Source organism: Odontomachus brunneus, unplaced genomic scaffold (assembly GCF_010583005.1).
Source record: "Odontomachus brunneus isolate Ranch 3 - 2012 unplaced genomic scaffold, Obru_v1 Obru_scaffold_089, whole genome shotgun sequence".
NCBI classification, from domain to species: Eukaryota; Metazoa; Arthropoda; class Insecta; order Hymenoptera; family Formicidae; genus Odontomachus; species Odontomachus brunneus.
Genome location: NW_022639539.1, coordinates 1121206 through 1134542, shown reverse-complemented (window position 1 = coordinate 1134542; position 13337 = coordinate 1121206). Strand labels below are relative to the sequence as shown.

General features: G+C 37.3%; 1 protein-coding gene across 1 annotated transcript in view; it reads left to right on the top strand.

Annotated features, from left to right (window-relative positions):
- Positions 1-8498, top strand: part of LOC116848085 (phosphoribosylformylglycinamidine synthase) — a 297437-nt gene extending 288939 nt beyond the window's left edge. The window contains exon 9 of the mRNA XM_032823851.1: positions 8063-8498. Coding sequence (XP_032679742.1) covers positions 8063-8300 — 238 coding nt within the window. The 3' untranslated portion in view covers positions 8301-8498. The remainder of the gene's footprint in view (positions 1-8062) is intronic.
- Positions 8499-13337: the final 4839 nt, after the last annotated feature.

The window sequence follows — 13337 nt, the reverse complement described above, 5'->3', positions numbered from 1 at the left end:
GCGTTCCATTTTTCACAAAGCAAAAGAAATTGTTGTTTAGGAAAATAATTGTGTATGCTGACTGAATGTTATCGAGAAATGTCGAAATTAATCACAAACTACCTGTTTCGTTAGTAATGACTACTAGAACTGTTTGCATTGCCATCTAACATTTGCGGGCGGAAACTAAGTTAAGGTCCTAATACTTTGACAGAGATACACTTCGTATTGTATACATATGGTATATCCATATGGTATATCCATGTACGGAAACATATGATTTATTAAAAAGAAGAGTATAGATCCTTTTAAACGTAAAAAATATGTTTTCAAAAAGTATATCTGAAAAATATTTACTTTTTTTAAAAGTAAGTAAAAACAAATAAATTATTTTGTAAATTTAAATAAATTGTTCTCTAATAATAAAAGAAACTTTAATTTGAAACATAAAAAAGATACTTTTAATATTAGGAAATAATTTATTTAGATTTATAAAATGATTTACTTGTATTTTATTTATGTTTAAAACAAATATTTATTTAAACACAGTTTTTATATTAAAAAAAAACTTATTTTCTTCTTGTAAGGAAATCATTTGCTTATTCTTATATATAGATATTTTAAATCAAAGAAATCAGTTTTTATTTAAAAATTCATAATTTTATAGCTTATTTTACAAATTTATAAATATATTACTTTATATTTATTATATATTTTCTAGAATCTAACAAATATTTTTTTAAGTAATTATATTTAACAAAATAGATTTCTTTGATTTAAAGAATTTCTTTTAGTATACATTACCAATTTAAATTTCGATTTTTTTATTTCTTCATTAATTTAATAATTATAAATAATTATATTTCTTTTATATTATATTTCTTTCATATGTAATATTTATAAAAATATTTACAAAATATTATTTTTTATAAATATTAATTTTTTGTTGACTGTAAATATTGTATAAAATATTTAGATATTTAACTTATATTTTAATAATATTTTTAATAAAGATTTTCATACTTTTTCCTCTCTTTTTTTATATATAAAAAAATATTTACAAAATATTTATATAATATTAAAAAAAAAATAATTTAATATAAATATTTATTATTAATATTGTATGCTGTCTGAGTTAATACTTTAAATTTTGATAGTACTTTACGTAAGTATTTCATCACTTAGCAAAATATTACATATTAATATTTAAATATTGATAATACTCTGCGTAAGTATTTTATCATTGAACGAAATATTACATATCAATATTTGAATATTGAAATCAATCATAAGGTAGTATTTATAACACTAAACACTGAAATACTTGAACACTAAGAGCTTTGTATCACAGAATATTATTGGAACTATGCATTAATTTTAAAGGATTTTCAAGAGATGACGTAACTATATCGTACTATATCGCATTAGGCTATATTGTTGCTACCTTTATGTCAATGCGCCATCATGTGGTTTTAGTTTTCAGTATGTGTCATTTTGCTGAAGTATAAACAACATTGCTTTTTCAGCATTGAATATGTCGAATTTTGTGCCAACAAAACGCAATTTGCGGGATACTTTACTTTTTTGCTTCTATTTAAAGAAAAGTGCTGCTGAAAGTCAATGAATGTTGTCGAAAGCTTATGGTGATTATACTTCATTGATTTCAACAGGTGAGTACTGGTTTCGACGCTATAAAAAAGGTGATTTTGACTTGGAAGACAAGGAACATCCAGGCCAGCCAAAAACGTTTGAAGATGAGGAAGTGGAAGCTTTCGACTCGATCAAAACCCGAGAAACACAAGAAGAACTTGCAGAATCATTAAATGTTCATCAACGATTTCCAGACGTTTGAAGGTCATTGGAATGGCTCAAAAGTAAGAAAATTGGGTGCCGTACGAGTTGAAGTCGAAGGACGTCGAAAAGCGCAAAAGAACCTGTGAATTGTTGCTTCAAAAATACAGAAGAAAAAGTTTTTTGCATCGTATCATGACGGGTGATGAAAAATGGATACTCTACGATAATCCAAAGCGCAAAAAATCATGGCGCAGACCAGGCGAACCATCACATCGACGGCAAAGCCGAATATTCATGGCGCCAAGCTCATGCTCTGTATTTGGTGGGATCAGCTGGGTGTAGTGTATTATGAGCTGCTACAACTCAACGAAACCTTCACTAGGGAACACTACCAACAACAATTGATGCAATTGAGCCGAGCATTGAAGCAAAACGGCCAGATTACGCAAAAAGACACGACAAAGTGATTTTCCAGCACGTCAACGCTCGGCCACATGTTGCGAAACCGGTCAAGGAAACGTTAGAAGCGCTTAACTGGGATGTCTTACCACACCCGCCGTATTCTCCAGATATTATTCCTTCCGATTACCATCTATTTCAATCGATGACTCATGGTCTGTCTGAGCAGCGCTTCCATTCTTATGAGGATACCAAAAAATAGATTCGTAAATTACTCTAATGCGTATAACATATTTCTCGAAAAAACTCTTTCTTTGATGCACCCACACTGAGAGAAAAATGTATGATATTTGGAACTATAATGGCATAGTAAAAAGATTATAGTTAGGAATATCATTTTTATAGTAAATGTTACCATAATATTTGTAATATTTACAATATAAGCATAGTATAACTGACCCGTGTAAAATTTTTACCAAGAATTAAAATTATTTGAAATAAAAAAATATAGTAATAAAGTGGCAAATATTGAATGGTAAGAGAAATTAACAATTTTATATAGTCAATGCAATTGGAATATTTATAAAAATATAGGTACATACAACTATATTCCCAAAAGGTGCTTTATCATATATATAGAATAATAAGATGGTGACTATAAATCTGTGTTCATTCTACTATATTTTCATGTTTAGATGAACTATAAATATATGTTTGAGACTAAAACGAACTATAAAATGTAGTGAGATTGTAGTGATTTCAATTATTTTTTTCTCTCAGTGCAGTACATAAGCAGTTTGAAGAATTCATCAGAAAAGCAGCGAAAGGCTCTCTTGGAGAGAATATAAATATCGGCAACGTGATATTCACATTTACGTACCGTCTATATGTAAGAAAATTGAAATGACAACGTAGCACACATACTTGCATAACATCTGTGAAGAAACGATATATGAAAAAATACTGCGGCGCAACAGTAGCGCGAACATGTTCACGCTTATCACATGTGACATTTTGACGATTGTCTTCGTTCCGTATATATATATACATATATATACATGTATATATATATATATATATATATATATATATATATATATAACTAGCTCAAGATGTAGCGCTTTCTTCCAGGACATGCGTGAACTAAAAATCAAGTCTTCTTTACCACGTAACCATTAAACGCTAGCACACATATTGCTTATTACTGGAATTCTCTTTTTATTTAAATTATCTATTAAAATTTACTTACGATGTCTTCATAATGTTCCTGAAAGTCTTCTCTATGCCGCATACTATGTATTTGAAGCGTATGAGCTCTAAATTTGTCACATGAAACTAAATATGACACTTGCATCGCATTTTCAATAGTAAATACAAAATTTTTTGTTGATTTTGATGCAACTTTTTAGTATGTGGCATTCATTATCGCTTATACTTTCACGCTGTAAAAGCATTTGCAGTTTTATGCATTCAATTAGAAGAAAAGAGTATTCTACGAAAACGAGCCTAACAGCATCGCCTTAAGGGCGGATTCCTGAGGTAATTTGAAAAAAAATCTTAGTGTAAAAATGGCAAGGCTATAATACTTTTTAAATTATAAACGATTAAAATTGACCAATTATACTGGCTAAAGTACGCGCGCTTAGGTACGCTCAGGTTTATATATGGTTCTGCGTGCACTTGTTCTTCCCATCGTCGCAGTTATCGTATTAATGTCACTTTACGGAATCTATATTTAACGCTCTGCAGTGATCTTTTCTTATCTTCATTAATAATCCAAAACCCCACTGCCCTTCTTTTATATTCTATTGGAGTTTAATCGTTGACACATATCATTTTCTTTATGTTATATCCTGTATATTCTTCTTCTTCATTTACTACTTCTGCTCAGTGATAGAAACTTTGCTCCGCGAGCAGCACGGGAGGGGATACGCACCACTCACGCAACTGTCCATGAACCTCACAGTCGCGTGAGTGTGTGCGTATCCTCCTCCGTCATGATGCATGTTGCTCGCGGAGCAAAGTTTTTATCACTGCTTTCGCTTCTGATATCCCAGTAAATGCTAGATATTCCTGGAATATTTATAAAATGTTCCTAAAATCCAAAATTAATATTCCAAGAATATTCCAAAATATTCCAAAATTTTCATAGAATATACAAATAAGCGCAAAAAGTTTCACTTTTTTTAAAAATATGGGTGAATTGAAATAAAAAATTAGTCAGCGTTTGCTGATTTTACTTGAAACTTAAGATTATTTGATTCCAAATGTTATATCACATTTAAAAATTCTCACTAACACTGGGATTTGATCTTGGACCTGAAGTACCTTTGGATTATAAGCCTATTGGTTTAGATACTACACTACTTCTTCGTTCGATATAAACGTCTTATATTTTGCAATTAACACAGTAATATTTTTTTATAATACGATTTAATTTTAATAAAAATTAAATCTATTTAAAAATAAATAAATAATTTATATTTCTAATTAAAAATATTTTTTGTACTTTTATTGTTAGTTTAAACCTTAATTAGTGAGGTGAGGTCTACGTACATTCCATTTCGGTCTTAAAATTTTTATAGTAAACATTTTTTTATTGCTATTATTAAATAAACAAAGTCATAACAGATTATAAAATTCGAACGATTATAAAAGAGCACAATTAAAGAAAAGAGAAAAAATCCAACCTACCATATAAAATTTAATTTAACTTAATTTAATTAATTAAATTTATATGTAAATGTATAAATCAACGTTTATTATAAGGGATATCTGCCTAATGCAACCATACCATATAGTAAATGAAATTAGCTAATAATAGTAATTTCTCGCGAATTCTCAGAATATCTCAGCAATGATTTATAAAATATTCATTATAATAAATTTTTGAGGAATACTTTAGAATAAATTAAACTCGGGTAATTCTTCGGATATTTATTTTTTTAATTCTTTAGATGTTCTTTAAAATTCTCTATGAACTTTTATTCATCTCTGTGCTATTTGGCTTGAATATTTCTTATTGTATATATAAATAGAATTCATAGAATATTTTGAATATTCCACAATTATTTGAACATTCTGTGAACATTTCTTTAATATTCCGGTATATACGGAACTTCTGGAATAAAAACGGAATATTCCAGGAATATTTAACGTTTACTGGGATGTCGAATGAATTTTGGAAATTAAGAGATCCCTCTTCTACTATTTCATATTTGTCTTCATAAATTTCTTGTAACATGGATTCTATTTTTTCTTTTACTTCTATTTCTTCACTTGTAATAGGAGTTTCAGGGAAATTTAAAGATATAAATACTGCGTACAGAAGCGTTACTACGTTGATCGGATTGAATCGCCTCTTACCTTAATGGCTCCTGCACACAGGACGCGGTAATGCTTGCCGCACGGCGGAAATTCACGCGACAGCCAATCAATATGCTGCTTTCCGTAATAACCTTCTAGCTCTTACGGAAAAACAACATATTGATTGGCTGTCGCGCGGACTTCTGTCGCGCGGCAAGCATTACCGCGTCCTGTGTGCAGGAGCCATTAGGGATCATTCCACTGTGACGCGCTAAAAAATTAACGATTCTCGGGGATTTTTTACCCTATGAAAAAAATATTTGTATGAAAAATAAAAAACATATCTTTATTTGGTTATTTTTGAAGTGTACACAAAAATTTTATTCACATTTCTTTCTTTTTTTGCCAAAAAAGCTCTGTGAATTTCGCGCCTCAAAAAGCAGATACTTCGGCGCCGTTGGTGAGTTTGAAAAAACTATGCATCTGGAACAGATATTTCAAAAAAATTATTAAATTATATGAGTGTCGTTATAATGATTAATCCAAACAAAAAAATAAATAAAAAATCAAAGAAACTCCAAATTAAACAAACTCAATTACTAAATTTTTTGAAAGAAACCTTTAAAAAATACTATTTAAAACAATAGTGTTGTTTCGTCAAATGACATGGTTTACTTGAACGAAATAAAAGTTTTTATTTTTATTACTTTAAAAAATGATATTTTGTTTAAAATATATTTTAATGAAACAAAAAAAACGACAAAATTAAATAAGTACGAATATTAAATCTAAAGAAAGTGTTTTCTCCGAAAAAACGGTATAAGTATAAAAAACATGTAATAAGACAAATTCTAGTATTAATGACTGCCACTAACAAATACTATTCTAAGTACTATTCTATAAGCACTATTGCTGAAACATTATTGAATTTGAAATAAAAGTAGCAAAAATAACTAGTAAATAAGTACAACAATATTATATTATATTCGTAATATTTTTTATATTTTGAAATATTGCTGCAATATTGCTAAGTAATATTGCAAATTAATGTCACTGCAATGTCTCTGCAACATTGCATTGCAATATGCAATCTTGCAACGTTGTAACAATGTTGCTGCAAGCTTCTGTGCTGTATGAGGAGCTGTTTATTCACTATTCCATAAACGCTGATAATGTGAATATTCCATAAACGACATGTTTTCCTGCACTTTGGATACACATTTTACATAACAAATCTAACTACGACGTAACTTCTCATTAAACTGTCATTAGATATATGACTAAACTGACAGTAAACAGAATGGAAATAAGATAAGACGGAAATAAATATGATGACGAATCGTTATATTGGGCTTCACGGTTGATGATATATGTATATAGTTATATAACATATTTGCAGTTAAGAGCAACATCATACATACAATTATGCGACGCATGATTTCATCAATGCGATGTTTTTAGTATGTGTAATCTGTGGTATCTTTGCATTAATAAACGTGATCTTACAACTCCGACCTTGCAACTTCGACCTTGCAACTCCGTGTAGCGTTTCCGTCGTAGTAATTACATCAACAATAATTACAATTACGTACTACAAAAATTGACAAACTTTTTATAAATAAAATTTCAGTTTCAAAATGTGTATATATATTTTTAAAAACAAAGTGTGGAAATATATGACTATTGTCGTGCATAAAATAATTAATTTTATTGTTGTTGTTATATATTGAAATGTTTTATGATTACATATTCTGCATATCAGTACTATCTTCTAATCTCTTACTATAAGGAAGTTTGAAGAGAACGTGTTCCTACCTATTTTTTAAAAAATCCGTATGTCGGAAAATGGCTTTATCATATCATAAAGCCATTTGATTTCGGAATAATAAATCTTTTCATTTGGTAAAAACGAAATTTTTAAATTATAAAAAAAATTTGTGAGTGGTGGGAGTATGTTTAACATTTTAATATTTTTTTAACTGAAAGTACTCTTCAAACAATTCAATTTTGGTTTAAAGAATTTTTTCTATCCCATACTTTTGACGGTGCATGCTCCGAAAGAAAAATGCCGATTTTCTTTCAAAGGGGTGTTTTATCCCCTAAAAATGCGATTGCGCACGTATAAAAAAATACGTGTCCTTTATTTTAGTCTACATTACAACATATTTCAAGCTCATCCGTATCTAAGATGGACGATTCTATGCATTTCCTTGTAAGATATTGTTATATAAGTCGCTATAGCAATATATGAGTAAATATATTCGGTATAGTGGTTCGGTATAATCAATGCAGTAATGTACGCAAGCTTAAAAAATATTTTATAACAGACGTATTTTCATAAAGACGTATTTTCTTTAAGACGTCAATAATAATCTTAAAGATGTCTTTGAGACATGCTATATGAGTTTTAATTGTTTTACCTGCATAAGAATGTTTTGCTTTGAATTGTTAGACATTCTGTACACACATATGCACGTAACGTACACGTACACACATATGCATGCATGCCACATATACATCTCTATTTAGTAGTGGAATTTTATATATTATAATTTATATTATCTAATCTATATCTCTTTCATAGGTACACTGATGACTATGCTAATATAACTTGTCGGTATCCGATGAATCCTAATGGTAGTGTAAATGGCATCGCCGCTGTTTGCTCTAAGGATGGTCGACATTTAGCGATGATGCCGCATCCGGAAAGATGTACGAAAATGTGGCAATGGCCTTGGAAACCAACAGAATGGAACTTTGAAGTCTCACCATGGCAGCGACTATTTGATAATGCATATAATTGGTGTCAAGAACATAACTAAGAATTTTTTTATCAAACTTCATATTTTATAGACAAAAAAGTTGATAACGATTTATTGTATACAATCTATGTTTTTTCTCATATTTTAACACACGTTTTCTAAGAATAATAAGAAATTATATAAAAATATAAAACATAATCTAAATACTCTTTTCAACGAATTTAAGAAATACATTTGACTTTGTGTATACTTGAAATACATTTGACTTGTGTATACTTTATATAAATATTTTATTTAACCAAAACTTGTAACGATGCAACAATATCACTACTAACTGACTTGACAAAACACACGTCGAATCACAAAACGGTACTTAGTGCCAACCTAAATCATAAATAATCATACACTCTACGTTACTCGCGACATATAGTCTGTCAAGTAAGAGCGTGGTCGGCCTTACGTATAGTTGGTAAAAGATATCGCCCTAAATCTTTCGTGAGTTGATAGAGGGAACATCTCTCCTTGATACACTATTAAGAAAAATTTAATTGTCATTGACGTTTTATAAAAGAAACACGTTGAACGTCATGAGTGCTAAATACGCGTCACGCTATGAGGCTGTGTTCTTTTGCATTCCCCCGAAAGATTCGAAAATGTTGCAATCAGCGGCTGCTAAATGAAAAAAATTGGAAGCATTCGTACAGAAGTGAATGCATCGATATAATGTTGATGATTTACCGGAACATGAGCAAAGTGGATAAGAAAAGCGAAAAACAAATAAGAAATATGTTTTCACGGAATCCTGGCTTAACGCTGCGTCAAGGACAAACAAAATTGAAGCAGAAAGGTTTAGATTTATCGCACGAAACTATTCGAACCTGTCTCCTAGCTCAGAACATGAAATGGCGCAACATAATAAAGAAACCTCTGTTGACTAAAAAATGTGTGAAGAAGCAATTCGTTTGGGCGCGCGAGAACATTGATCGAGATTTTAGCAATGTAATTTTTACCGACGAATGTTTTGTAAGGGCACGTTATATCCTCACGCGAGCCTGGTCAACCCCTACCAATAGGCTTGTCTAGCGACTCATTAAACACAGAGTAAGAGTTCATCTTTGGGGCTGCTTCTTAGAGCAGGGATTCGGCACTTTGTACCTGTTTACCTATAATGAATGTCGAGAAAATGGTGAGAATTTACAAAAAAGCTTTGTTACCGTCTGTTAAACGTTGGTTCATCGACAAAAATGAGGACTGGATTCTGCAGGAGGACAACGATCCCAAATATCGCAGCAAGCTCTGTACCAAATAGAAGAAGCAATCTGGCAACGTTACACTGGATTGGCCGTCACAGTCGCCCGATGCTAATTCTATTGAAAATGTGGGCATACATAAAGTACAAGCTTCGTGGAAAACGCACGTACACTTTACAACAATTATCTCGCGAGATTTGTCGGATTTGTAGGTCCTTGCCGCTAGAATACGCCGTCAATTTGGTTGAAATCCTGTCTCGGAGATGCCAGGCATTTATCGACGCCGATTGTGACTGGACGCATTATTAACAAAATTGCATCTTTCTTTTCATCACGTACAATGCATATATGTATGTGAAAATCTTGTTTAATAATTTTTTTATAAATTAGTCCGACTACGTTCTTACTTGACAGACTGTACGTGACAGTAAAACAAGACCGTCCGTTAGATCGATCAAGTATAAATCGGGATATGCTCGATCCCATTGACACAGTACGATTCGAGCTGACAGCCAAGTGTCTCCGAGCCAAAGCTGTAATTATTTCGGAAAGTCGTTTCAACCGCTACCAACAGATCGGGATGTCGAGGGTAGAGTTTGCAGTCTCCGTCGAATATTTTCGTCTGAGCTGGATTCTTCGGCTGTATCTGAGCTCGATCTTTACGGCTGTCAAACCGCCTGGCAATGAATTCACTTGGCGCTGCCGGAAATATTCGAAGATTCAAAGTGTATTCGCGGCTTGTGGCGAGTTTGCGACGCCTCACTCATCACGCCCGGTGTTTTCTAACAGGCTTTCGTCCGTAAAGGCATACATGCTACCATCCGTCTTTTATATCACGCTGTGCTTTACACTGAAACAATACCGCGGCTCCTATGCGAATAAAACCATCGGAAGTCGAAAGAATAATTCACACCAATATTTTATCAAATATGTATGTATGCACACATACACACACACACATGCATACACGCAAACACACACTTTTTTTTTTATGAAGCAGGGGAAATGTTTTATGCCTACCTGTGATTCCCTGGGGGCGGGGGCCCTGGTCCGCGGATTATGTGGGTTCCCTCTTCCGTGCCGGGTTCCCCGCATTTGATTACAGGTGGTCCCGGTTTCCTGGGTGGCATTATGTCTTACCGCCCAGGTTGTACTCCGCCTCCCTGCTGAATAGGGCAGCAGGGGGCACTCGCTCCGCTTCCCCTCGCCTACCAAAATCTAAGGAGGCGGGGGAGGGGGAATGATCCGTTTTCCAGAACGGATTCATCTCCCAGTCTGTCTATTGGGTCCTCCGCTCTTATAAGGACGGAGAGGTTCCAACTTCCCACGCAGCGACTCCGTGTTTAGAAGTCGCCGCGCGGGTAAACCCTTCCCCTGATCCGGGTTTCTCGCCCTGAAAAGGGCGGGGGGTCCCGGCTTCTCTGGTGGTGTCATCACTCGGGTTCACCTCCGGTTATTCCCGTTAAGGGGTCGACGAAAGGGAGGATTCGGGTCGACCCTAGAAAGGTGGTTATTCCCCCCGTCATCGCCCGCGACTCCGTCCTCCTTCTTTGAGACGAGCGCCGTCTCGCTCGCCCTCTACCCCCGCTTCCGGGAGTGGATGTGTTTCCCTCGGGGGTAGCCTGTCCCCGGCGGACCCGCTCCGCGGCCACCTTCTGGAGAACCTCCTCGCAGAAGAAGGTCACGGCCCTAAACTCCTCTTTTCCCCCCACCATCTTCTAGATGACAGAGAGAGAGAGAGATCTCCCCCGAGCCTGAGGACTAGGGCACGATCAGGGCTATTCTGCCAGCATGTGCTGCGCCCGGTCGCTGTTGTAGTGATACTGCGCCGTGACATCCCGTCCGATTCAGCATAGGTACTCCCCGAAGCAACCATGCCCGGTGAGCATCGGCGCCAGCCAAAAGGTTAAACCCTTTCCTCGCCTGGCTGCCCATTCGGACAGGCAGGGCTGGATGGTCTCTACAGTACGAACCCCGAATAGTCTGTGGGCCGATAGGTACTCGGCCCATAGTCCGGGACTTCGCTCTAAGGCTCGCCGTCACTTTGATTCTGGTCGTCATTTTCCTCCCCTCTCTCCAGAGCCTCGCCAGGTATGAGTACGTAAACTCGTACTGTTCAGCGAGGAAGTCCAGAGAAGGGAGTCTGGCCAGGACCGGCGCCGCCTCATACGATACGTGCAGTAGCATCTGGTGGCCCGTAGGATTACTGGCCGCATGGCTGCAGGAAGCAGCCGTTTATTGCATCCGGAGTCCTGCAGGGCGCTGGCGAAGACCGGCGCCGCATATAGGGCCACCGATGCCATTATGTTGGTATAGAGGCAGCAGATTTTCTATCGCGTACCTCCAAGTTTCTACATGAGTCCCGCGAGGGCATTGCCCACCTTGTAAACCATCTTCTCTATGTGGGCGGCGAAACTGCATTTGCTATCCAGCAGATGGAAGCCCAGGTATTTAATCTGGGTTCCATCCACCAGGATGTTGGCCGGCGGGGGACGCCCCATTTTTCCCATCGTGGAAATAGATCGCCACCCTAAGTCCCAGCCGCCCGATGGATCGGACAACGCAGACCACTGCGATCTCACCGAGGGCGAGGGCCTCTCCCCAGTCGTCCCCGACGGCAAGCACTAACGTGTAGTCTGCGTAGCAGACGACTTGTGCGCTGGGAGGCAGCAGTGTGCGAAGCACATCATAGACAATCTCCCACAGGAGCGGTTCTAACGCGACTTTTGTGGGATACCGGCATGGGCAGTCCTCCGGTCGGAGATCTCACCTTTGGTTTTACCTTTGGTGAGGTCCCGGTCCCTGAAGTAGTCCTAAATTACCTTGCGCAGGTAGAGAGGGACCCCGTGGTACTCCAGTTCGGACCGCGGAGGGGGGCCCGCGGAAGTAATACGCAAGTGGTCCCCGCGGGCCCCCTGATGACCGCTGAGGACGGACCCGCCAGGGGTTTTAGTGGGTAGGGCCCCCGCCGAGTAACTCGGCGGGGGAGGAGCCCCACATAACCCGCGGTCTCCCCCCGGAGACCGTGGGTATGCGTAAAGCATTTCCCCTGGCTTAAAAAAAAAAAAAAAAAAAAAAGGTACTCCAGTTCCCTTTCCCCTCACCGCTTCCCAGGGCAGGGTATCAAACGCATTGACGATGTCAAATTACACCGTCAGCAACACCCCTCCCCGGTCCCTCACAACGCCCTTGGCGACACCACGGACGCGCATGCTCGCCCGTGGTGGAGCGCTGTGTACGTAAACCGTACTGGGCGTCGTGGAGGTCGAGAGTCTTCAGGGACAATGCTGAAAGAGACGGTTGGCTATGATGCGTTCTAGCATCTTTCCCACTTCGTTCAGCAGGCATATCGGCCTATAGACCGAAGGGCTGTCCGCTACTTCGCTCGTCTTGGGGATTACCCTCGCCCTCTTCCAAGCTCGGAGGAATATCTCCCGCTCGAGGTACCTCGAGAAGAAGTGCCTCAGTGACGCAGACAGGTCCTCCGAGTTCGCGAGGGCCAGTGCTCGAGGCTTTCTTTGTTGCCCCCAACCGCTTCCCGGCCATCGCGAATTCTAGACGGGAGACTTCGAGCTCTTCCGTCCAGTCGACGTCCCCTTCTGGGACGTCGACAAGAAGGGGCGATCCGTCTCCCTAAGGGAACAAGGTGCTGACCGCTTCCTCAAGAGCCCGAGGTTCCATGGACTAACAGGGGGTGCCCATGGTTGCAATTTGTTTACGACCATTTTGTAGGGGCGCCCCCACGGGTCCTGGTCCAGAGTGGCGATAAATTCCGCTCAGGCCCTGGACTTGGCCCCCGCGATGGCGGCCTCAAGCTCCCTTACAGCTTTCCTCCCCCCCCCCCCCC